At 46.7% G+C, this 22002-nt stretch overlaps 1 protein-coding gene and 1 non-coding gene across 2 annotated transcripts in view; both read right to left on the bottom strand.

Moving 5' to 3' along the window:
- Positions 1-537: 537 nt before the first annotated feature.
- HS3ST4 (heparan sulfate-glucosamine 3-sulfotransferase 4) overlaps positions 538-22002 on the bottom strand; it is a 350347-nt gene continuing 328882 nt past the window's right edge. The window contains exon 3 of the mRNA XM_072942811.1: positions 538-2598. Coding sequence (XP_072798912.1) covers positions 1962-2598 — 637 coding nt within the window. The 3' untranslated portion in view covers positions 538-1961. The remainder of the gene's footprint in view (positions 2599-22002) is intronic.
- Positions 4419-4491, bottom strand: TRNAA-UGC (transfer RNA alanine (anticodon UGC)). Its single transcript has one exon. It is a non-coding gene; the product is annotated as a tRNA-Ala (tRNA).

The raw sequence follows: 22002 nt of genomic DNA, 5'->3' as shown, positions 1-22002 counted from the left end.
AATGGGGCTCAGGGAACTGGAGCTTGAAGACCCCACAGCTGACTCTGATATGTAACCAGATCCACTCCTTGCTGTGCTTATAAAAAAACAAGGCCCCCAGTCAGCCAGCACACAGGACCCTCTTGTGAACGAGCAGGCATTGCCTTCCTTCAAACTTGTGTGTATGTTGTGTGTGTGTGTGTGTGTGTGTGTATTTTCATCTGTATCTTCTTTTCCTCTGGGAGTCAAGGGATATATGTTGCCTTCCATTCAATAACCACTTTCTTATCTGGCCAAAAAAATTTGTTTGTGAGGTTGTTTCTGAATCTGGCATCTCAGATTCCTCTCCGGGACTGGTTACGATAAGGAACATGGCACCCTTTTCAGGAGCTGCTGCTTCTGTGCGATTTCAAGAATTGCCCCGCCCTGCACACAGAATTCCCTGGAAGAGTCTCTGATCTGGGTCTCTCTTCCAGAGAAGGGATACTCCCAGAATTCAAGGGTGGGGGGTCGAGGTGGGAATGGAGGTGACCAACACAAACATGCCATCAAGACCCATTCATCAGATTGCATTAAGCTTTATAACAACACAGTTTCCATTTAGTGGGAGAAATGACAGTTTAATAACAGCTGAACACATTTCACTCCCCCCCACTCATACATATTTCCAATTTTACTCGAACAGTTCCTGGTTTTGGAGATCTGTGAAGAGTGCTTTACGTCAAATGCTGCATTTTCATTGAATCAAACTAATGGGAAGGGACATTTTATTCAGCAGCCCTTGATGGGGGTGTCTGCGGACGGCCCTTACCCTCCCCCACCCCCACACACTGGCTCTGGCAGATGGAGTCAGCCCTCTTGTCACTGCCCCAATAGGCGTCATCTCTGAATCGAGCAAATGAAGCAGGAGATGACCAAGTAGGGGAGAGGGCGGGGCAAACCGAAGAACGGTGACCAAGCCCCTGTTTGTTGCATTGCTAAAGGTTATTCAAAAGGCATGCCAACTTTCTGGTCCTTGACCTTCTAGGGAACCCTACGGGAGCCCACTCTGATAACCTGTCTCAGAACCGAGGGCTCTGAGGGTCTTCAGGTATGGACACCACCCACCAAGAGGACTGGCTTTCCTTTTTTCACTCCCAGAGATGGCATTCCTCTTTACCAGCCTCAGGGCTCTGAACTCACACTGCTCTGAGACCAGCCCCGTGGGCCTGATTCTAAGGAGGGCATGTGCTAAGCTTCTCCACAACCCAGGATGCTCATGAAGACAGAGCCCACCCCCCCACCCCCGCCCCCTTAGAGGGTACCAGAAAGACGGCTTGCAGGGACGTCAGCTGTTGTCGGTGAGGAGCGTGCATGCCTCTGCCTTCCTAAGGTGAGGAGAGAGGAAGTCAAAGGGCTGTGGGATGAGGCCTTTAAGGAGAAGGCTAGAAACACCTTAGAGGGAGGACCTTTCCCCCCAGGAGTCCTAGGGCATTTAGCCACAATCAGAATCCTGGTGAGATGCCACAATCAGTATCCTGGTGAGAGGCTGGTAGGGCAGGGGCCGTCGCCAGATACACAGCTAGAACTTAGGCTTCTTCAAATTAAAGTGAGAGCCTGCCTCAACTGCCCTCACCCCAAAGCAGACCTTCCTTTCTTTTTTAATCACTTAAACAAACATCCATGGCCCTGTCTCTGACCTTGACAGTTATTTATCCCGTCTTCAGACCTGATTAACCAGCAGAAGACAAGAATTCACCATGGATTCTGGTGGCCATCTAGTCAACCAGCTACTGCAACCCAGGCAGGCCTGGTACCCCCATGAGCATGCCATGGGATCCATCCGTTTGCCTAAGCCAACAGCAGTCCTGACTGGGCAAAAGGGGAGATCAGAGATCTACTTGGCACTCCAGCAAGGCTGAGGCTGCAGACCCTGGGGGATGCGGGACTCAGGTAAGGAGCCTCCCCCACTCTTCCCTAGCCTTCCCTCCACATCTCTAGCCTCATTTGTCACCCTCTTCCTGTTCCCACTGGAAATCTTGACCAGTCATTTGGTAAAACATCATGTTGAAGGGTTTGTAGAATTTCCGCAGTCTGTGGATCACATCTGGGTCGATGCGGGGATGAGTCCGACCTTTGCTCTTGCCTAAGCACCTCGGGGCACTGCTGTCTTCTGGCTTCTTTAGGCACGGGAACCCCTTGGTTTTGTTGAAATAGAAATGCTTCTCAGTCACAACACGCTTGAGGCCTAGAAAATCCTGTACTTTGGCCATTTCTCCGGCGGGGTCCACTATGAGTCGCTCACCGCTGACAAAGAGGATCTGAGAGAGGGGAAAGAACTGGAGCCAGTTTTCCAGGTGCAGAGCATAGATGCCTATCCGAATGGCGCTCCACGAGGCATCGATGAGCCCCAGGGTCCGGTTTTTGAAGGCCAGCACCTCAAAGGTGGGGATCTCGGGTTTCTTTGACAGTGTCTGGGTGTAGTCGGAGATGGCCCTGGTCACGGGGTTTCTCACCACCACGATCAGTTTGATGTCCTTGGCCATGGAATGGATGCGCTTGGGGGCCTCGTTTGTCACAAAGTAACTTGGCGTCTTCTCCATGGTTAACTGGCCATCCAAAGTCTTAGGCATCACATTTCTGGAAGAGGGAGGAACAGGAAAGAGAGTGGTTATTCCTCTCCAGAAATAGTTGTAACTTGTTGCACGAAAGCCCAGCGGGGAGCTACCGGGGAAAATTCACATACACTTGGAAGTTCTTTTTGACTCTATGTCCCATTGTAGTTCTGAGGGAAGTATTATCAGAAAAGGCGGCAGAAGGTGGATGCATGCATGCTTGGGAACCTTGTACACTTGAGTGTAAATTGCGGCTCTATCTCTTACCAGTTATGTTTAACCTAGATGGACTCTTAGTTTCTCTACGTATTAGTTTTATAATCTCTGAAATGAAGATAATGACAAGACCTCCTTCACACTTTTGTAAAAGGATTAAGAGAGAGAATGCTTTTAAAGCATTTAGCCCGTGGAAGAGCTTAAAAAATCGAGGATATGATTGCTGGAGTGGCTTTCAGAAAACGCTTGCCTTCAACAAGACTTCCAAGATGACCTGGTCTAGGGGCTGGCAAACTACTACCTGGTTTTGTACGGCCCACAGCTAAGAATGATTTTTCCTCTTTCAATGGTTGGGAAAAACCCAAGTAATAATAACATTCTGTGATGCACAAAAATTTTAAGAACTTCTAATTCCAACACCCTAGATAAACATTCAATGAATGAGATGGCCACATTCATTCCTTTTTGTACTGTCGGTGGCTGTTATTTTACCTAAAACAGCAGAGTTGAGTAGTTGCAACAAGGATCGTGTTACATGCAAAGCCGACCATAATTCCTTTCTGGCCCTTTAAGAAAAGTCCAAAGGTATCTTTGTCCAAATGAGGAAACTTAAGCCCAGAGACAGGGAATCAGGCTTGGTGAGCTCAGCAAGTCGAATCACATCCCCGAGCCCTATCATCCTCATCTGTAAAATCCTAAAACTTAGCTCAAGTTCAGTTGAGAATAAAATGACATATAGTCATTTTATGGTGTGACATGTAGTCACTTGGTTTTTTTTTTTTTTTGTGACAGCAGCTAAGCATGGAGCTGGTTTTACACATGGGACTTCTCCTTTCTTGGCTTCCAAGGTTGCCCAGTGAACCAGGGATAGATCCCACACCAGGACCCATGTCTCTTGGTTTCCTTCCCAAGGATGCTTCTCCAAACCGACCCCTCCATCCATCCGTGTTCACCTGCAGAGTGGCCTTGTCTGACTTGGGAGCTTCCAGATATTAAGGGAGTTTGATGCCATTTGTCCCCTGATCCCAATGTGGCAGGGTCTATCAGTGAGAAAATGAGGCTTGGGATCCTATGATGCAGTCAATTTGCTATAGGCATCTGTAGACCAAAGTTAATTGACGATAAACCAGCTCAAAACCTGTAGGTACAGCAGGCCATCTGCCACCATGTGCTCCATTAAATCTATTCACTTCCAAGCCTTGCACCAAAGTGGGACATTTAGGATTACACAAGACCTCTTTGTGATGAGGACATGTTTTTAAATGTCTCAGCTAATAAAACTTAATACAGACGAAGATCCCTCGGCTTCCCCTACCATAATTAAATTTATTTACTATCGTGTGTGGGGAGAAAGAATGACTTCTCTTTTATCTCTTATTCAGATGCTCTGTCAATAATTAATTGCTCCTGGGTTTTGAGCTTTCTTGGCAAGCACTTCTCTTAGGCCAGAGGAATTTGCCTGGCAGAGAAATTCACACAGAGTTTGACGTTATTGGAGGATGATGGTTGGACAGTGTGTGGTCTTCAGATCAAAGCATAGCCCTGGACATAAATAATCGTGCTTGTGTTGGACTGATGCTGTTTCCCCAGTATTTTTTTAAAAAATTTATTTCATTATTACTTTTTTAATGGAGGTACTGGGAATTGAACCCAGGACCTCATGCATGCAAAGCATGTGCTCTACCACTGAGCTATACCCTCCCCCACCTCCCCAGTATTTTGAATGTCTTCACGTTTATGTGCTTACCTGACTCCCACCAGATGGAACCGTGTCCTTTGGAGGGCTTGGGTTAAGGAACACAGTTTGGGGGAGCCAGATGTGCCTGATTTAAGAATTCGGACTACCCATATCACCTTGAGGAAGTTACTTAACCAACATTTTGAATCTCAATTTTCTCATCTCAAAAAATAGAGTCAATGAGTTCCTCCCTTATGAAGACTGAGTGTGATAATGCAGGTCAGTTACTTAGAATAGTGCCCAGTGAAGGCCAGGATTTTAAAAACTTTTGCCAGATGCACAAGATCATTGGCATAGCAACTCTCAGAGGAGAGCAAGGAGGAAATATTTACGTCTGACTAACTGGAAAAGCTGAACAACACGAGAACGCAGGAAGAAAGTAAGAAAGGATATTCTGGTTCAAGCCAACATCATCAGCCATGGCTCCTGGTCTGGAGGCTGCTGACCAATGGGGGAGCTGCTGTTAGTTCAGCTGGAGTTGAAGGAACGTACCAATACCCTACTTTTATTTCAGTTGGAGAGATAAATTCTCTTAATTTTTTTATGGGACTCATGCCATATTATAAAAATATTAAATAAATGTGGATGCAAAAATTATCTGAAAATTGTTATTTTTTGCAAAGCCTTTTCCAGATTTTTGCCCCCCAGATTTTTGCTCCTTTATTTATTTTTTTTTACATTTTTTATTGATTCATAATCATTTTACAGTGTTGTGTCAGATTCCAGTGTTCAGCACAATTTTGCTCCTTTATTGTGTTGCATTTTTCTTTAGACCCAGGAGTACCTGTTAGGCTTTTTCGTCTCCTCCTGTCTCTGCCAGTCCCTTCTTAGACCTCAGTGTTTGTCTTTACATAGACCCCGTTCAGCTAATTGCTATAGTCTGTCAAGATCCTTGTGGACCTTGAGACTTTTATCTGAAGCATCCGGGATAAATGGTACCCAGCCTGTAAGCCAGTGTGTATGGGGTGGGGGGTAAGTGCGTGCCTAGCTCAGTGCCTGGGGCAAAAGGGAATGAGAGGAGTGGGGCTGGAGCTGGCACTGGAGAAGGCAGAGGGGAACAGAGGAGCCCAAATGGCTTTAATCACTGTGTTGCAGGTGGAGGACACCATCTATTTTAGGAGAGTTCCTATTTTGGAGCACACACGGTAAGACCATTTCATTGAGACAAGATACAACTGTCGCGGCATGAGACACACAGGAGTTTTGGGCCAGTAGGAAGCTATCCAGTAGCTGCTCCAAAATGAAGTGGCCGTTCCCCCTTCCCCAAACCAATTCGAATCAGTTATATTCATTCATTCATTCATTCATTCATTTGTCCATTCCATAAATACCTACTTCCATAAATGGCAATATAATAATGAACAAAGCAGACACAGTCCCTTTCCCCCACCAAGTTTCCAATCTAACAACATCTGGTAAGTGGAGAGTTCTTTACAGCATCACATAAATATTTTAATCAACAAAGCAGGTATCATTACTATTCCAATTTTCCAGAGAAGGAAAGAGACTCAGAACCTAAAGGTAATTTTTCAAGGTCTCACTGAGGAAGGATGTCTTTGGTCCCTAAGCTCAAGGCTGAGCAAATGTAACTCCGCATCAGTGTCACTGCCCAACACCAGTTCCTGGCAGATAGCAGGCGCTCGATGAATGTCCGTTGAATGCAGATTCACTGAATGGATGAATAAGCCATTAATCTCCTGTCCTACGGCGGGGCTTTGCTGTGATTGGTTTTGTTGCCCTAATCTGCCATTTCTCAGCCTCATCCCTTCACCTCTTCTTTCTTGGGCCCTCGATCCAACAACTTTTTTTTTTTAAATTTTTTTATTGAAGTATAGTCAGTTTACCATGTTGTGTCAATTTCTGGCATACAGTCATGTTTCAGTCACACACATACATACATATATTCATTTTCATACTCTTTTTCATTATAGGTTACTACAAGATATTGAATAGAGTTCTCTGTCTTATATACAGTAGATGCTTGTCGTTTATCTGTTTTATATATAGTAGTTAGTATGTGCAAAGTTCAAACTCCCAGTTTATTCCTTCCCACCCCCTTACCCACCTGGTAACCATACGTTTGTTCTCTATGTCTGTGAGTTTGTTTCTGTTTTGTAAACGAGTTCATTTGTGTCTTTTTTTTTCTTTTAAGATCCCACATATAAGTGATATCATATGATATTTTTCTTTCTCTTTCTGGCTTACTTCACTTAGAATGACAATCTCCGGGTCCATCCATGTTGCTGCAAATGGCATTATTTTATTCTTTTTTTATGGCTGAGTAGTATTCCATTGTGTATATAGACCACAATTTCTTTATCCAGTCCTCTGTCGATGGACATTTAGGCTGTTTCCATGTCTTGACTATTGCAAACAGTGCTGCTGTGAACACTGAGGTGCATGTGTCTTTTCAAATTATAGTTTTCTCTGGATATATGCCCAGGAGTGGGATCACAGCAACTATTTCTTTATTTATTCTAATCTCCTTCTTCCTGAAAAACTAGAGGATGCAGCTCTTCTATGGGTGAGGGAACCACTCCCCAACTGGGCTTTGGGTCTTACCTCCCTCTGCCTTCTCAGGAACTCTCCAGCTCCAATTTTCTTTCTCTCTCCTGGTTTTAGGTAAGTTCTTCTCGCCTGGGTCTGACATTTCAGCACACCCATGTTCTCACATCTCGGTGTGCTTGAGATGCAGAGAGGAGACCAGTCATGCCGGAGAGGAGTGAACATAGCTAAGAAAGTGAGAAAAGTGGGGGGGTGGGGGGGTGGGGAGGGAAAGGCCATGGTGGGGGGATCTTCTGGGCCACAGGAAAGACACTGGGTTTTATTCTGTGTGTGATGAGAAACCACTGAAGGACATTAAACAGGAAAACATAGGATTTACATTTTAAGACTTTTTTTTTTTCTGGCTGCTTTGCTGAGAACAAAGAGGAATGTGGCAAGGGCAGGAGGAAGGCAGTCCACTAAGAGGGGGACAGGACAGAGATGGTGGTGGCACGGATGCAGGTGAAGAGGGCAACTGGGGGATGAAGCGTTCAGAATCGGGATGCCTTTAAAAAGTAGGGCCAGTGGTCCTTTACGATGGGGGGGATGTATGTGCAAGAGACAGAGGGTGTCAGAGATGACTGCAAGATTGTTGGCCTGAGCTAATGGTTCAGAAGCAGTGCAGGTTACTGACGTGGAGAACACTGGGAAAGAAGCCGGTTTCGGGGGAAAGGTACCAAGTCTAATTTTGGACTTGTGATATGAGATACTTAAGTGCAGGAGCTGAGTAATCATCTTGATCCAGGATTCTCAAACTCAAGGGAGCTCCAAGTTGGAGGTGGACACGTGTTCTCAGTCCACCAGCCAGAAAGTAGGGAGCAGGAATGTCAGATGCTCTTTACCTTCGCCAGTAGAAGATGGGGCCTGACTTTAGCCTATCTGGGGACTTCTCCTGACTAGGAAAGGGGTTTAGATGCTGGTGTGCAAAAAAAAAAAAGTTTAATTACATGATAAAGATTTTCACCAAGTCCTTTTAATTTTCAGAGTCTTTCGTAACTCCCTGTATTACTGAATTTAAAATAATGTCATAATATAGTTCGTTCCCATGCCCGCCCCCCTCCCCCCTCCATGCCTAGTCTCAGTTCTTCAAAGCCACGGGCAATGTTTTATTCACTTTGTCTTCCCAGTGCCCCACCCAGTATCTGCCGCGCGGCAGCCGCCCCATTACTACGCGTGGGTGTTGGGTGGACAAATGAATGACCTGTGCACGAACGCATGGCCCCTGCAGGTGAGGAGAACTGGGCAGCTGGGAGCGCACTGGCTCCTCTCGGCGGGTTTCCCGCGCGCGCGGCTGCGCGTTTCTGAGTCCCGTGCCCCATCCCCGTCTGAAAGACCGCGCACGGCAGCGTGGACCATATGGTGAGAAAACACTGCAGCTGGGCTTGGAACAGCTCGTTAACAGTATCTGGGGTGCTCAGAGCAGCCGTGACATCGGCGTCAACACACAGTCCTGAAGCGAGAAGCAGCCCGCAAGATCGCACAGCTGCTCTCGCAGACACGCTCTGCGACTGGGCTCCGCTCCCCGAGGCGGCGGCGCTGAGCTGAGCGCACGCGCCATCGGGGGATGCAGGTCAGCGCCCCGGGACCGCCTCCCAGGAAACAACAACGCTAACCAGCGTAAGGTGGTAATCATACGCCGCTCACTGCGGGCTCATTCTGTGCTGCTCTGCTGTTGAGAGGTCAGCTTCTGACACCAGACCAGCTTCTCCCAGCACTTTCAGACACTGGGCTCTACAGCCTGGCGGTTAGCAGCAGACACTCCAGGTGAACCGAATTTGGATCCACTTATTAGCTGTGTGTGAGACTCTGGACAAAGTACTAACCCAAGAAATTGGCACCTCAGTTTCATCATCTGGAAACAGGCATCATACTGAGCAGACCCATTTTATCAGGACTTGGTGGAGATTATATGAGTTAGTACCTAAAAGAGTGCCTTGCAGATAGCAGGGGAGAGGAAGAAGGAGGGGGGCTTGGAAGATACACAAAGAATTCAAATAACTGGAAAAGAATGAGGAAGTGATTCCAATTTTGAATGACACCTGACCACGTCCTGGGAGAAAACAGCAAACTCAGGTCGCAGGTGTTTCTGTGGATTGAAAGTTTGTGCCAGGTAAGTACAGATATTTGAGGATTCAAAAAACCATTCATCTGTTCATTAACTTGGCAATGGTCATATGCCAAGCACTGTGCTGACATCAGGAGATAAAACAAAGAATAAGGTCTCGCCCTGAAGAAGCTTGCATCTTCTCAAATAGTAAAAGTAGTCAGGGAAGTCTGTCCTTATCTCTTAGGATCATAGAAGTCTATTAGTTTCAGGTAGAGAATCACTGGCTGAGGGTCGACTTGATTTCAGAGTCTACAGTCATCTCCTTCAGAAGCTGTCAGTGCGTGCTCACCCTGAGCAAGGTGGGTGGCTCAGCGTTTAACTCTGGGGTTCCATCTCTGAACCACAACTCGCCCTGAGCAACTCATTTCGTGTCTTTGAGCCTCAGTTCCATCATCCGTCAAATGGGGATAATGACATCTCCTCCTCATTCAAAAGAAAAGGTATCAGGCAGCCCGCATCCCAGCATAGAGCGAGTACTGGGAACTGTCCCCCCTTGTTATTACTGCTAGTGTAACGTAGCGCGTAGCGGGTGCAAACAAATCTATTCGTTGAGTGAGTGAAGGAGACTAGCCTGCTTAAGTTCTGAGTCCCAATGCCTATTACCCGTTGCCTAATAGAGATATGTATCTGTAAATGATGACCCTGATTCACAGAAAGCAACACTGATACATATGGCGATGATACAGCCCACTCTGACAGCACCCAACCGTTTCAGTTTGGCACAGATTCCAATGAATTCCTAGAAATCTCTTTCTCTTTGCCACCCCGAGGTGCCCAAGCATTTGAAAAGCCTCAGTTCTGGGCAGAGCTTGGCCACTTTCTAGGGCCCATCCCTCCAACTACCCCAATCGTAGGCTTGCTTTTAGTCCTCCTTGTGGTCCCTGACTTTTCCCAGTGTGACTAACCCCCACCCCCCATCCTGGGCTTCAGCACCCACAGACCACCACTCAGCAGAAGCTGACTTGTTCATACGGTTTGATTTAGAAAACAGATGGACAGAAAGCAACCATGAAGTCGACAAGTCTTTTAAAATGAATTTGTGATTGAGTCGTCACCACAGAATCTACTTGTCTGAAAAGTGGCCAGATGTGTGTGTGTGTGTGTGTGTGTGTGTGTGTGTGAGATTTTTATTGGTTTAGCTGATACTCCATGTTTGATATCGACAGGGATGGGAAGGTCCCTTGCAGATATTCGCCAGCCCACAGGATGGGAAGGATGGTTCTAAAAATCTAAGCCTTTCTCCTGCCTACAACCTCAGCCCCCATCAGTGCCTTCTGACCCACAGATCTCCCTCAGTCCTTCCTCTTTTGTTATTGGACCGTCTCAGCCCAGAGATTCTAAAACGAGATGCTCCCTGCTTTTGAATTAACGAGACCTGGCTCAGTTCACCTGCCCCTGACTGGGGATTCCACCCGCAGTGAACTTCTCCGACACTTTATTCATAAACATTCAAAGAGCGCCCCGCTGTAGAAGCTCACACACCAGCTTCTATTAGCTGCTTCATTGTGTTTTCTTTCCTCGGGCTCAGCGTTTCAAAGGGCAGGTGCCACAATTACATGATGATTACGGAGGTGTCAGCGTTGTCTGCACGGGCACCTTGTGCTCACGATGTAACAGACGGTGACAGGAGGCGGCTCCTCTCGGGAAGGCTCCGTTCCAGGTCCCTCCACCTCACACGGCACTCCCAGCTGTGTGTCAGCTCATCACTGCCTGAGGGATGCTGCTGGCCTGCTTCCTTCTCGCCTGCATCCTGCTGCTGATCCAAGCCCTGCCAGCTCCCGATGAGTCTGCCTGTGTCACCCTTTTGCGTGTCTCAGCCCTGCGGTCCCTAACTGTGTGGTTCTCTTCTGGCTCTGCCGTCCTCACTCTAAAGGACTGCTAACTACTATATATAAAATAGATAGACAACAAGTTTCTTCTGCAGAGCACAGGGAACTCTATTCAATATCTTGTTGTGAAAGATTGAAAAATAATATGAAAACGAATATATGTCATATATATATATATATGACTGAAACATTATGCTATACACCAGAAATTGATACATCGTAAACTTCAATTAAAAAATACACAATGGATATTAAAGATTAAGCATAAGGGGAGAAAAAAAGAATGCAAATACCTCATTAGTCATCTTCATGCTGATCGCATGATTAAGTGAAAATATTTCAGGTATAGTGAATGCAATAAAATATATTAAAATTGAAAAAATTAAAAAAAATAAAGGGCTTTGGGAAACCTGTTTGGCCACCTCAAGCCTCAGTTTCCTCAGGATATACAATGGGGATCGCAAGCAAGACCAGTCTCAGAGCATGTTTCATGAAGATGGAGAGGGCTGGTGCTGGGGGGAGGGTATAGTCCTGGGTTCAATCCCCAATACCTCCATTAATAAATAAGTAAGTAAATAAATAAATAAATAAATAAATAAATAAATAAATAAATAAACCTAATTACCTCCTCCCTCAAAAGGCTGATGGTTCTGGTGATGTTTGTCCACCTCCCCCATTCATATTTAAACCTGAACACCTAATGTGATGGTAGGAGGGGGTGTGGCCTTTGAGAGGGGATGAGGTCATGGGGGTGAGGCTCTCATGAATAGGAAAAGTGGCCTTATACAAGAGACCACCAGAAAGCTCCCTCCCCTTTTCTGCCCTCTCTGGATACAGTGAAAAGATAGCCCTCTATGGGCCAGGAAGCAGGTCCTCATCAGACACTGAATCTGCCGGCACCTTGACCTGGGACATCCCCGCCTCCAGAACTGTGGGAAATAAATGTGTCATTTAAGCCCCCCAGTCTATGGCACTCTTGTTATAGCAGCCTGAAAGAGTCAAGACAGCACGGTGCCTGGAAGGAAAGGCCTGCTGGGTACTGGTGTTAATTACTGTCGCCATGATACGAGAAGGCTGTTTATTTGTTGTGCACGCACAGACAAGGCCACCTCAGGATCTGTGCCGACGGGGAGGTTATGCGATGTTTACCTCATGGGTCTCCTTAGAACAAACTTTGCTTTTGTAGATACTTCGCGTTTCTTCCTTGCGGTCCAAGGAACCTGATGGGCTGGGCAGATGAGGTTCGGTCAAAGAACTCGATGTGTCCTTGGTGGAAGGGTTGGTCGGGTCAACTCAAGCCTGCCTATGGAAGCTTGTTAGATAAGTCCGTCAAGATGGAGACCTCCGTCCATAGGAGCAGCAGATGTGAACGGTGCTGCGAAGAACAGCGTTCTGTCACTGCCACGCACCAGCTCTAGTGTTGAAGGACACTTGTTCTCTCTGCTGAGAGAACGCAGTCCCAGAAGCTCCCCGTTTTTTTTCTCCCTACATTTGGCCAGGATGGCAGGAGAGCCTCTCCCACGAAGTGCCCAGGCACGGGCCTTCCATGTTTGCCCTTGAGCTATTTCCTTCATCCAGTTGCATCCCCAGATCAAGATCTCTTGCTTCAATGATGTAGAGCACAATCATAAATTAATTAGTGCGCCCTACCGTGCCTGTCCTTAGACCTGACTTTCACAGCTTGGGGCGCATGAAATACTAAACAGATTTTCAAACCCATCAATCTGATTGTATAACAGATGGAGAAATGACAGCAGGAAAGATCAGCGCAAACCTAGAAAGACATACAAACATGCACACCTTGTGCTCCGGAGGTTGAAGACTCTTGTATTATCTGGTATTCGCGCACGCTGATCCCTGACGGAGGGTCTCTCTGCCTCTCTTTGTCACACACACACACACACACACACACACACACACACACACACACACCACTCACACACTCACTTCCCTCTGCTCTTCCCATAACTGGCTCCTTCTCATTATTCAGGTCTTGGTTCAAACATCACCCACTCAGACCGCAGTCCTCTTCCCCGGACACCACCTAAAATCACTCTCCTTCGCACCATCCTGTTTTGTTCACTTCTCAGGGCTTCTTGTTACCTGACATTATCTGGTTCATGTGTTTATTTTCTTGTATAGAGTCTGTCTTAAAGAAAGCAGACTCCCAAGATGGAAGATGGTTGGTTCCTTCTGCCTACTGCTGAATTCCTGGCACCTCACGTAGTGCATAGAATCACAGAGGTCTGAATAAATATTTGCCCAATGCTGGAAGAGACAGAGGAAAGAAAGAAAAGAAAGAGCACAGCTGGAAAGAAGAGAAGGAAGAATAAAGGAAGGGAGGAAGGTAAAAGGAAGGAAAAAAGGAGAATGGATGGAAGGAAGGATGCATGGATGGAAGGAATTATGCATGAAGTCAACTTAATAAATTTACCTGAACTTTATCTATCATTATTATCATTATTACTGTTACAGAATTCTTCTGCTTAAATCCATTTACTAATCTCTCATTCTATTAGAAAAGAAATCTAACCCCCTTTGAATGGTCTGCAAGACCCTATATGATATGTTCTCCAAACTCGATCCCAAGTTGTCCAAGTCCCAGCAACACTGGCCTCCAACACTCCAAGATCCTTCCCTTCTGCATTTGCTCTTTCCTCATCCTGAACTGGGCTTTTCCCAGATCTTGGAGAACTGGTGTCTCCCCATCATTCAGATGTTCTATCAAATGTCTAGCTTTGGGCTCTTCTGAAAGCCACTAGCCACCCATAGCTACTTAAATTTAAATCAATTAAGTTTAAATTGGACTAAAGATTCAACTCCTCAGTGACAGCAGCCACATCTCAGGGGCTCAGTGGTTATGACAAATGGTCAATGGTTGCTGTGTCAGAGACGCAGACCTAGTGCATTCCATCATCATGTAACAAACGTTCTACTGGATAATGCTGGTCTGGTCCATCAGCTATGATTTTCGTCCCTGGTCATTCTGCCAAGTCATGCCTGCTCCAAGTCACTCTCTATCCCATCGTTCTGCTTTTTCTTTTTCTTCACACTTTGTGGCATTGGTCAAGATTTGGAATTATTTCCTTTACTTACTGGTTCACCTGACTGCTGACGCCTTTCTATCTGGCATGGAACTCTACAACAGCAGAACTTTGTTTTACTCACCAGATATTATATTTATCCCTTGTAGAGCCTGGTATGGAAGAGGTACTTCATAAATGACAGTGAGTAAATGAATGCTTCTCTGGATGTGCACATGCACATTTTGACACTCATATCTACTCCTTTCACTCAGCCATACAGCAATGAGACCAGAAGGAAGGGGGCAGCGCACAGCCATTCAAGGAATGACACAGCCATTAGCACCAAGCTGCTGAAAAATTCAACTCCCAGCTGACCTTGAGGCCCAAGGTGGTGGGAGATTTGACTTCCAGTAGACCTTGAACTTCATTATACACTCACTGTCATACATGAACACAGGCACCATGACAGTTCCCAGGCTGACCATAAAAGGTCAAAAGTGGGCGGTGGCCCAATTCCTGGGAATCCCAGCCCCTTCCCCAGAGTAGCTGGAATAATCCTCCCACTTGTTAGCATATGAAGATTCCGAGCCCATAAAAACTAACAGCCCCCATGCCTCGTGGCCCCTCTCCCTTCTTAATGAGATGGACCACACTCTGTCTATGGAGTACGTATCTCTGAATAAATCTACCTCTACTCAACTATGGCTTGCTCTTGAATTCTTTCCTGTGCAAAGCCAAGGACCCACACTTGGCGGGGCACATCTCAGGGACTCAACTGAGACCTGGGACACGGCCGTCCTCTCACCTCACCTTTTCCTGCATCAGCAGGATAATGGAGGTGAAGTAGAGCCTAAGATGGTGGGAGGTTGGCCTCCATCTCTTCACCACCAGCTGGAGAGAAGCTAGAAATGGCTGAGTGCGATGTTTACTCTTTATCCAGGGCCCCAACCCCCTTCACTGAGGCTCTACATAGTTTGCCAGACTTCTCAGGGGCTGGGCTCAGCATCCCAGCCAGGTCCTAGCACCTAGGGGAGGGAGCCTTGGGAAGACCCGGTCCAGGGGGTGGTATCTGCGCTGCTGGCTGGCAGGGGAGGGGCACAGAAAAACTCACAGCCTTTGTTGCATGTCTGAACACTGCCTACATCATTCATACTTCATCTATCCGCGATAACCTTGCAGTCATTCTATCATCACGTTAAGAAAGCTCCACTTTGCAAAAATGTTTTCAGGGTGAATAAATTTTCCCTAACTGTTCTCTTTTGATGCTCCTACATAGATCCTCTCACAACAGTTCTGCCAAAGTCAGATTCTGCTTTTGCTAAAAGTTTCCAGGGAAGCAGGACTTTGCCCCCAGATGATCTTGGATCTCATCCTCTGCCTGGACTCTCTCTGCTTGATCTACAGAATTTCTGGTCCTGTTCCAGAGTCCAGCACACATTTGATATGCTGCCTTGAGGAACAGGCTTCCTCTTTACTCGTCAGCCACTGTGGATGTGTTCTGAATAAGCCTCAAACCTTTGCACCTTGAGTTAGGATATAGATTTGTGACTCTGATTTTAGGGGAATAAAATATTTCCCTTTCCAGGTCCAAATGGCTGGCCTAGTTGCAGAGAAACACAAACACCATTGCCTCCTGTCTGGACAGATGTCTCCCATCCCTGAGCGCTCTCCACCCGCTTCCTGTCACCCCTGACCCTCTTTCTTCATTCGTCTCATAGCTCAGCCATCCTGCACAAGACTCTGTGTCTCTGGGTGAGAACACGTGCATGCGGGAGTGTGTTGACACAAATAATATGGTACACTAGGCAGCAGTCTAAAATCTGGGTTTTCTACTCAGAACTTAAGATCTTCCCATATCAGTTCCCGTCTCATCTTTAAATGGATGTTGCGGTCTATGGTATCTGCACACCACCGTTTAGCCATTTCCCTAAGGATGAAAATCCTTGGATTTTCATCAATTTTCCACGACGACCAGAAGGGCTGGAGTGAGCACCCGTGCACGTGCCTGGCTTTGCACCCACTTGTCGGAGTACTTTCCTAACACAGTCCTAGAGAAGTTGGATTGTTGAGTCAGGGGAATTTGTGTCCATGTGTCTTCATAGGTACCCTCCTTGGTGGTCATGCCCAGTTATGCTCTTACTCACAATGTGTGAGTGCCCACGGCCCCTCACCAGCTCTCAACGGTACTGACCCTCTCTGCTTCCATCAACCTGGTGACTGATAACCATCCTTCAGGACTCAGCTCATATGTCCCGTTTTCCCCAGGGTGACCAGTCACCTCCCTGCTCCGGACTCTGCTGCCTGGTGTACTTCTACCATTGACCCATCACACCCTACCGCACGTATGTATTTCCCTGTCTTCTTTATCAGGCTCTGAGCAACTTGGGAAAAACACCAAAATAGACTCCCGGGAAAAGTCTGCTTAGCTGGACCAGATGAATCCCCTGCTTTTCCCAGATGCTGTACTATGTCTTCTGCCCCTGGCAGCACCAGAAACAGGTGGAGTGTCCTATGAACTACTAGCATTGAGACGTATTGACGGGAAAATAATTCTGTGTGGAAATGAATGTGATTGGCTGCCACTGAGCAGAAACAGGCGGAGGGGGGGACAGGACTCAAAGGAGGGTCTGCTGGCAAAAATAAATATTAGCCAGGCCCTGGTGACCCCTGCATTTCAGCTCCTCCATGAGGGGTGCTGTGTTCTGACCACTGTCCCGCCACATGCCCCCTGCACTCCGAGTTTTCGCCTCTGGGAACCTTTTGCCATTTCTGGCTATAACAGAGTTTGTCACAGCTTAGATTTTGCAGAGGGTGTTCCAATTTTCTGAAATGCCCTCCCTTCCTGCCTAATCCGAAGGCCTCCTCCACTGTACAGCTTCCATGGAGAAAAATATAGAGACAGATGTATATAATGAATACACATGAATCGTAAATTATCGACATCATCGCATCTATGTGTGTGAAGCCCCCTGCCATCTCAGACATCCAGATGGAAATGTCAGGTAAGCAGTAAGTCCAGAAGAGATCTGGGTGGAGAAATATTTGGGCAATGACAACATATACAGATACTATACGCTAAAGTGTATAGAAAGATGAGAAAAGTTCCAAGGACTGAGTCCTGGGGCACCTCTACATTGATCTCATCATGGGTTGGAAGTGCAGGGAGATGGACATGCCAGGAGGTGAGCCTGGGGGAGCAGGTGCCTCTCGACGGACAGGACATTTCCTCCCCCAGCTGTGAGTCAATTCTGCATCCCAGACTCTGAGATGCGCTGCCAGGGAACCAGCGCCGTGCCCGGTTCCTCCCGCCCCTCCCTCTCTCCACCCCGAGACGAATTACTAGCGCTAGTTAATGTTTGCTCTGGCTCATAAATACATAATGCCTACCACACAAACCTCAACTGCCAGTAATAAGACTCACGCACATGCAGAAAAGATTGTGTGCGTGGAAGATATAAATGACGCTGTCGCCCGAGGTTGCTGCAGGAAACGGGGCCACTGACATGGAAATTGCCTTCTGCATTTACTACCTAAGCAGCCTGCCTCCCTTGGCCACCGCCACTCTGGAAGGTAGAGGGAATTAGTTGTAAATATTTTACAGTGGGTAATTTGCAGGAATAAATCACAGTTCGTTTTGCCAGAGAGTGCACGGCACGAGTAGTGAGTTTCTTTTCCTTCGAGGGGTTATTTGTGATGTCATCTTCCTGGTTTCATCCCGCATTTAATTTAGTCCCCTGCATGTTTATGTCTTTGTAGTGTAAGTTATTCTGTGTCTCCTGGATGGGCTGGAGGTATAGGGTGGGCAGGGGAGGGGAAGGGAGGCTAGGATTCCTTTTAGTGCTCCAAGACTGGGGCTCATGGGGCACCAATGCGCATCGCTCGGTGATTTATTCATCCATTTACTGAGCCATTTCTGATTAATCACTGTATACCAGACACTCTGCTAAGTCCGAGAAGATGAAGATTGACATGACCAGTCCCTGTCATCAAGGAGTTCACAGCCTATCTGGGAAATCCCTCCTGATCCTACCTAAAACTTACACATGCCAACAAATGTTCGCTATTAACATTTGTTGAGATGTTACTATAGGTTCCAAGTCCTTTACAAGATGAAGCCCCTTTAACCCTGACAGCAAACCTCTAGGGTGAAAGTTACTTTTGTCCCTATTTTACAGACAGGGAAACTGAGGCACGGAGCAGTTCAATGACTTGTCCAAGGTAACCCAATTGTCAGGATTCCAACAAGGCAGCCCCTTCACCGCAACAGTGCTACCATTTTATATTCAAACAAGCAAGAGGAAGAGGGTTAATTATGATTCAGTGTCTATTACATTTGCTTGATGATGCACATCTGTTTGGTGATTTCCACAACAAATTCCTTAATTTCCAATTCTGGAAAGTAAGGTCTATGATTTTACCCATTTTGCCAAGGAAATGGGCACGTGAGTTTCAAGGCGCTTCTTAGATACCCGAGTGGAATGACAAGGAGGCAGCTGCATCCCCAAGTTGGGAGTTAATAGGTCTGGACCGAGCGCTGTAAATTGAAAGTCAGTATACGGACGTATTTGAAGCCTTGAAAGTGGCTAAGCTCATAAAGAGAGTGGGTAAACATAGAGAAAATGTCTGAGAGCTGAGTTGGGGGGCGCTCTGTGAGCCCTGATGGAGAGACCCCACCCAACAAAGGGATCTGCCGGTCCTTTAACAAGTGCTACCAGCACAGAACGGTCATGTTTTGGTTACTTCCTAGAGTCAGAAGGGTGAGTCTAAGGTGACTTCACCTTACTGGCCTATTGCCCTTTCTCAACCACGTCGATCACAAACAGCATCAAACCTAGAGGCACAGTAGAGACTGGGATGCATTCTCCAGCTTCCAGGAGGACAGTCTGGTCCCTGATATCCTCAGACAGGATGACTGGTTAGTAGCACTGGAGGAAAGGACACTTTCAAAGAAGCTAACGCTGAGATCTGCAGGTGCCTTAACCGAAGCCAGTTTATCAAAACCAGCATCTCCTAATGAGCAACCCAACAAGCGGTCAGGTCCTAAAACTCACACTTTCTTTGAGGAGGTCTAAAGCTGGTCCGATGTTTTTTGTTGTTTTTTTTAAACCACACATATGACATGTTAAGATCTAAACAATGTGTTTAAAAGCGTCCCAATTTAGCTCTGTGTTTGTGGTGTGTGTTGGTGTGTATGTGTATATATGTGTATTTATCAAATTTGCATACTTTGCGAAAGGCGGGCTTTCTCTGTATTGCTGTGGGCACCGCCTTTTATCTACTGTGGAACACTTTAAGTAGTTTTTAGTGACGCTGATTAAAAAATTGGGTTTCTTTAAAATTGGGTTTCCAGGGATAAAAAAGAATAGGATACACAAATGGATGTGAAACCGTCGAGGGTACTGGATTTTAAAGGATCCGGTCATTAAGTGATTGCCTTGCTTGGCAGGGCTGCCCCATAAGAACTTCCCACTCCATGTTCTTTCCTTCTCTGCCTGGTGGATGGATGTTCACATCCAGAGTCGTCTCAGAAGCGACATGTTTACAATGTCAGAGCCTCTATCAGCCTCTATCCTGAATCACTGAGCGGAGGAAACCTTTTCTCCTCTTGCCCAATAATCTGCAACCCCTTGGCTATTTCTGGGAGTGAAAAATAAACTACTGTATTAGCCTGCTCAAACCGAAACAGGCAGAATCTGACACCTTGTACGAAAAAACACGAGCAAATGAGCAAAAACCCAGAGAGAGTAAATCACCGAACATTATACAACAGGGGTGGCAGGTAGGCGTAACGCACGGCGATTGCTGGATGGAGGTGGAATGTATTTGTTCTGCCTCAGATCTGCACCAGATCTTGAATGGTATAATGAGCCTCACGCCGCCCAAGGGACAGCTGTTGCAAGGAATGGTATTTTTCTTGGCTTGATTTGTTACCGGGTGAGCAAATGGATGGGGGGAAACGGTAACAGCAGGGGAGAAGGCAAGCGAGAGGAATGGCGGAGCGACTGACAAGAAACCCAGAGGCTTTTCCCCGAAGCAACATGGAGAATTCAAAACTTGGAGGATTAATGACAAACGTCCCAGCAGGAAGGTAACAGCAAAAACTCAGGGATCCTGGATGAGGACACTGATGATGCCAAATACCTTGGAGACCTTGTTAAGAAAAATCCTTGCAGCCACTGAGCCAAGGGGTCTTACTGGGTTTCTGCAGGGCTTTAGGGTTTCAAGCGCCAGGGGCCAGTTTCAGAATTGTTACATTGACCTACCCACCTCTGTTGAACCATTGTCTGTAAATTAAGAGTCCTTGCAGATGGGATACGCTTTTGTATCCCACAACTGTCTTTTCTCATCTTCTTGGAAGAAGGGAACTGACACCCAAGGATGGGTAGTACTTTTGGAAAACAAGCCACTTTATTGTGCTAGGACCTTCCTGAAGGATCTCTGGTCTGATAAGAGAATCCAACCCTGAGGTAGGTTTTAAAAGGAGACAGAATATCGCAGAAAGGACAAAGGGGTGGGGCAGCACTCACAAAAAGAAGAGAGCGTGGTTATTCGGTGATGAAAGAAAAAAGAAAAAAAATCTGAGATCACAAAGTAAAAGGCATATATCCATCCTTCCATGCATCCAAGCATCCATCCATCCATCCATGTGTCTGTTCAAGAACCACTGATTAAGGATCTTCAATACTGTGCATATAAATGCAAAAAGCATCAGGAAAATTAACCAGGAATCCTATGGAAAAGATGAGAGAGGAACATACTGATTATTAATATAGGTAACCAATGTAATGTTTTTCATTTCACCCTTATGTTTAAACTCATTCATTTATGCTGCAAGTGTTTACTGAGCACTGCCCAGGTCCTGGGCACTGAGATGAAACACACATTTTTCTGCCCCCATGGAACCTGGGGTGACAGGGAGCATGGTGTGACAGACCATGAACACACGCAAACACCTCACAGAGTAGAGGACTGAGAAGTTATACATTTTAACGAAGGAGATGGTCAGGAAACCTGCCTGCAGAGGTGACAGACATTTAGGCTGAGATGTGAGGGAAGAGAAGGCTAACCTCCCAAAATGCCAGAGGCAACCGTGTTCCAGGTATATGGTCTGGCATGCGTTTGGTCCCCGAATCAAGGAAATAAAAAGTAGCCATCTGGCCCCAGCATAACCCGCAAGGGAGAGGGTTATGATATGAGTCTGGAGAGGAGGGCACAGTCCAGGTAGGGCCCAGCAGTTCGGATTCCATTAGAAAGCCCTTTAGGTGAAAGGACTGAGACAGGAAGGAAGAGGGCAGGGCACAACCATTCAAGGAATGACACAGCCATTAGCACCAAGATGGCAGGAGATTCAACTCCCAGCCAACCCTGAGGACCAAGACGGTGGGAGATTTGACTTCCAGTGGACCTCGAGCTTCATTATACGCTCATTGTAATATATGAACTTGGTAAATGGCACACCCACAGGCACCATGACAGTTTCAAGGTTGACCATAAAAGGTCAAAAAGTGGGCAGTGGCCCAATTCCTGGGAATCCCAGCCCCTTCCCCAACGTAGCTGGAACAACCCTCCCACTTGTTAGCATATGAAGCCACTGAGCCCATAAAAACTAACAGTCCCCGCACCTCATGGCCACTCTTCCTTCTGAGTGAGACGGCCCGCACTTTGTCTATGGGGTGTGTGTCTGCTTTAAACTAAACACCCACCCCCATGCCTCATGGCCTCTCTGGCCTTATGAAATGGCCTGCACTCTGTCCATGGAGTGCGCATCTCTCTGAATGAGTCTACTTTTACTCGATTGTGGCTCGCTCTTGAATTCTTTCCTGTGCGAAGCCAAGGACCCTCACTTGGTGGGGTGCATCCCAGGGACTCAACAGAGACCTGGGACACAGCCATCCTCTCGCCCCACATTTTTTTCCTGTTTCAGGATGACGTGAAGTGAGTCAATTTTGAAAAGCCCACTCAAGCTTTA

Source organism: Vicugna pacos, chromosome 18, assembly GCF_048564905.1.
Source record: "Vicugna pacos chromosome 18, VicPac4, whole genome shotgun sequence".
Taxonomy (NCBI): Eukaryota; Metazoa; Chordata; class Mammalia; order Artiodactyla; family Camelidae; genus Vicugna; species Vicugna pacos.
This window is presented reverse-complemented; position numbering and strand designations above follow the sequence as displayed.